This window comes from Cupressus sempervirens, chromosome 1 (assembly GCF_028749045.1).
Source record: "Cupressus sempervirens isolate cs-2001-9-10 chromosome 1, ASM2874904v1, whole genome shotgun sequence".
Classification (NCBI taxonomy): domain Eukaryota; kingdom Viridiplantae; phylum Streptophyta; class Pinopsida; order Cupressales; family Cupressaceae; genus Cupressus; species Cupressus sempervirens.
Genome location: NC_143118.1, coordinates 564,887,767 through 564,892,426, shown reverse-complemented (window position 1 = coordinate 564,892,426; position 4,660 = coordinate 564,887,767). Strand labels below are relative to the sequence as shown.

Below are 4,660 nucleotides of genomic sequence, written 5' to 3'. Positions count from 1 at the left end.
AGTAAAGTTGAAGCGGGTATACCATTGTGGTATCTATGAGAGACATAAAAGTTACTAGAAAGGTGAATTTCCCCCCTTGTTTTTTCCAAAATTATAAACATAGTAAATAGATAATTGCATGAAATTTACTCCTGGGTGCTAAACACGTGTAGCCAATTAAGATTGGTCAAATTTGAGTTCTTCATTGCTCCTAGTGACCTTAAGGACTAACATTTTTCCATTGTCCCTTATCCCTGTCACCACTAACTACTTATTTCATATATGAGTATAATTACAACATGCCATAAATAATTACTAAATAATATTTCCCCATCATGTCACTACAAATCCAAGTACACACTTCAAGGAGCATGGAGACACATGAAAATAACCTAGGATCACAAGGTTAATATCATCAAGTATCCTAATATTATTTCACATGACAACATACATTCTAATAATGACCATGATAAATCATAAATAATAAACAGTTATGCAATCAAGGCTCATGACCTTGCTGTATCAACAAGGAAGAAAACTCCTTTAGCTACACATGTGCTACTTGATTATTAAACTTTATTCTATGATCACTAATAAGATACCTAAAAATAATAACCAACATAACTACTATTCAACAAGAATCCATCACATCCTCCAACGTACCACCCATGGAAGAAAAAAGGGATATGTTGAGGTGAATCATACCATCACTAGATTTACATCAATCTATATATAAAGCCAAGCATTGAGCTCAAATTCCATTTTTTTTTGGAGTAAATGCCTTTTACCATTTTGCAATAAAAATCATTGAAATTTACTAGTGTGTCCAGTCTTAGGAGGATTCTAAATGTTTCCCTATATAGATTAAACACTAAATCTTTATGCTTGAACACCATGAATTTCATTGCATATGCATGGGTCATCATACCACATTATATATAAGTTTGATACTTATAAGAGTGGTAACCCTAAAATAAAATCCTTGGTTGTGTAATAGTAGGCTAGTTAAAAATGTATGTAGAATAATAAATTCCTTTACTAAGATTATGTTTAATAGACATGACAATCAATTAACCTAATTTAGTGTCATAACAAATCATGCAATATAATCTTGAAATATAAAACTAAACAAAAATTAAAAAGTGCTTAATTTATTTTAGTAGTCAATATATATAGTAACTCTTTGTTTCATGACTTGTGATCTACAACTTAGAATCACAACTTCTTATATATATATATATATATATATATATATATATATATATATATATATATATATATATATATATACAAAATAGTGAAGTATAAACTAGGTTGTTCTTAGACTTTAGCAATCAAATCTTGTGCACAATACTTGGTTTATTGAGTGTAATAAATAACAAGTCTTGCATAGATTTGATTTCTAATGCATGAAATTGAACTACTTCACTATTACTTTAATGATATATTATTTTCCTTGATCTCCAATAGCTAGGGATTTACAAGTTTTTTTGGCTCATAAGAGTCATGTTTTCCTAAGTCAAGATTTCCAATTAGATTGAATTTGATATCACTTATAAATATTGATGACAATATTACTTTTACATATAGAAATGTTCTAAACAAGTTTAAATGCAAATTACAATTCGTTCTAGTGCAACATGTGAAAATATTCTTCTTATAATGCTTTTGATATTAAGGTGGTCCTCTCATGTGTATTTCAATGTAAAAATGAGTGTCTTTAAATAGTAAGGCATAACAATAAATTGCATGAAAGGTGTACCAAGTTGGCTCCTAATGGCTAGAGAAAAGTTGGGAGTGGACAAACAAAATGCATCCAATGTTTTGAAGTCAAAGGCAAAATTTCCTATGACATGACCTTTAACTTGAGCTCCACGAGATTGATCTAGGATAGGGAGGCATAAATCTTGAGATAGGGAATGGAGATATGAATATGAGTGCAATGATTGACATGATAGATAAATAGTAAGCAGGTGTGGAAGATTTTAACAAAAATTGAAAATGCATTTATTGTTCATACATATTGTGAGGGTAACTCATTTGTAGATGTGTTTTCGAACCTAGCATGTGATGGCTACAAATTAGTTGTTAATGAGACATCGCCATCTTTGGAAGAGTTTCAAATCATCAAAGAGACATTAGCCAAAGATCGTGTCAATTCTTAGTAATGAGGTTAGGTGTGTTTATTCATTTCAGGCATTTATTCTTCAAATTAGAATACTTCTCCTTCCACCATTTCCATTTTACCTTTGCAATTTAGTCACTTCATCCTTGCTTTTTGTGCTTATAGATCGGTCGGCATACCTTCATATCCATGTCGATCTTTACACCTGTTTCTTTTTCCTTCATTTGACATTGTGGATTACTGGGTGTCTTTTGCCTTTGTCATTTTATATACCACATACCACTTTCACTTCATAAGTACTAAGCTTTTATGTCTTTAATCTTTTTGCTACTTGTTTTGGCAAATTTTGCTTGGTACTTCAAGTGGATAAATTCTTTAGTTTAGATACTATTATTACTACTTTCTTGGTTTTAAGCCTTTCAAACATATAATTATTCTTTATTATTAATATTAAGAGAAAAGAAAACAAATGGCATGTAAGGAAAAGTGCATATAAAGATGAGACAAAGTAAAATGTGTAACATGAGTGAACATGGATAAACAAAACAATTGAAAGATGAATCAAATTTCACAAAGGAAAATAAAATTTAAACTTAAAAACAAAATCAAACGAAAATTGACATATTAATGTTAATTTCACACAACGTATTTCCTTTTAGATGACTCTTTGGATTGGGCACTGAAACAATTAATATGGCCCGGTTTGATAATTCTCCATAACAACATTCCAAATTGAATAATAAAATGGACATAAGCTCCATTAACGACCGGACAAATATAGAATTTAGTTGCAGGGAATGAACATGATCCCATTTCTTTATTAAATAGATAGAATATATAGACACCGATTTTAGAAGAATGTGGGAAGAGCAACACCCACCTACTTTATTGGTCGGTTGACCACCATATAAGATCCCCTAAATATAAAGGAGAGGAAATAAATCATTTCATACAATTCAAATGGACCATAATAATTGATTGGGAAATATCGTTCACAATGAATTCAATCCTACATAGTCATGGAACTAGAAAGATATCATATAAAATATTTAAAGCAAAACCTTGTTTGGTACTCTAAGAAATAGGAGAAGCCACAGGAATGGCTGTTGTGATGTCCATAGTGGAAGAAGAAGGGGGAGAAGCAAATTGGAAGGATTCAGCTGCAATGCTTGTTTTTGCACCTTCCAAAACTTCTCTCACCATGCGCTGAGATTCACTTCTGTGAGCTTGGCACAGCCGAGGGAGGTACACTCCTGCAACAACACAATATATTTACAATCTTGTGTGAGAAGCCATTAAAGACCCAACAAAAATAATCCAGAGAAAATGATGAAATTTGCTTGTTACCTTCACCAGCAGCAAGATTGAAATAGAGATTGATGATGTTGTGGCAGTCGTTATAACACCGTGGAGAGCACAATTTGCTTGTGAATTTGTACTCCATTAGACTGTCACTGGCCATTCCCACTACAATTCTGTCAAGCCCACATTTGCTTACACATTGATCTGTTTCAATCCATTCATTTATATCTTCTGCCATCACCTCTGATGTCTGCCCAATGATATTCAATTACATGCATTAAGTCAGGTTTATAATCTACAAAAATGTTCAATCCATCTATCTTAATTCTTTTATTCCTGATGATAGATCGAATACAATGTAATGTTCTAGTTTGATGTAAAATGAAACTGGGCATAATTGAATAGAAAAGTTTGATTCAAAACATTATAATAGAAATCTATATGATCATCGAATCCCAAAACGTACTGACCCACAACTAATTTTAGAAGAATTAATGTGAAACCTCATCTTTATCAAACTGAGATCTGGTATGGATTAAAAATTGGGTTTTTGACATACCAGACACTGGTATTGAGTACTGCCATCAATCAAGATGGATTTCTCAAGAACACAACGTGCTCCTGTCGATGATACAGAAAATGCACAAACATGCATAGGCAACTCCTCGCAAATCAGGGCACCTGCAATTCAATTAGAGATGAGATTTTTATCCTAAATCAGATAGAAACTTAACAAACAAGTATATTGGGCACAGATGAATATATACCAAGAACACATTGCAGGCTGATAAGTGATGTAAATGCAATGAATGTGATCTCAATCGTCATGGATGAAGTACCCATCTTTTGCAGCTGCTCTGTTTCTTTCTTGCTTGCTTTTGGTATTTCTATGATAGAAAAGATGAAAGAAGCAGAGTGTTCTAATGATATGTAGATCAGTTGATCTATAAATAGATCTCTTCCGGCTGTATTTCCTATACTTAATCATCCAGGATGTCCCATCTAAAAATCGCATTCTTACACAATAAGACTTGTTCATTTTTTAAATGCTCTACCGAGCATGGGCAAGTAACACTTGGCTCTACTGAATATGGTATTTGAATAAGTCTAACAAAGTATGTCAAGAACGTAATTGAAATTATTTCACCTGGTGAAAGCTGTTGGCCGGCGGTTAATTGGCGTGTACGAAAATTTATAGTGGAAGACCGCGTGACGCGTCAGTTTTTTTTTTTTCTTTTTCCTTCTTTTAAGAAA

General features: G+C 32.4%; 1 protein-coding gene across 1 annotated transcript; it reads right to left on the bottom strand.

Annotated features, from left to right (window-relative positions):
• Positions 1-2,887: 2,887 nt before the first annotated feature.
• LOC149578681 (uncharacterized) lies at positions 2,888-4,450 on the bottom strand. The gene is made up of 4 exons (XM_089803672.1): positions 4,174-4,450; positions 3,966-4,087; positions 3,452-3,656; positions 2,888-3,357 (listed from the first exon to the last, which is right to left on the bottom strand). The coding sequence occupies exons 1-4, from the start codon at positions 4,247-4,249 to the stop codon at positions 3,179-3,181; spliced, it is 582 nt and encodes a 193-aa protein (XP_089659798.1). The 5' UTR covers positions 4,250-4,450; the 3' UTR covers positions 2,888-3,178.
• Positions 4,451-4,660: the final 210 nt, after the last annotated feature.

Coding starts and splice junctions, on each gene's coding strand:
- LOC149578681 (XM_089803672.1), bottom strand. CDS start 4,249: ATGGGTACTTCATCCATGACGATTGAGATCACATTCATTGCATTTACA. Junction 4,088..4,173: donor CAGCCTGCAATGTGTTCTTG/GTATATATTCAT, acceptor ATTGAATTGCAG/GTGCCCTGATTTGCGAGGAG. Junction 3,657..3,965: donor GTACTCAATACCAGTGTCTG/GTATGTCAAAAA, acceptor ATCATTGGGCAG/ACATCAGAGGTGATGGCAGA.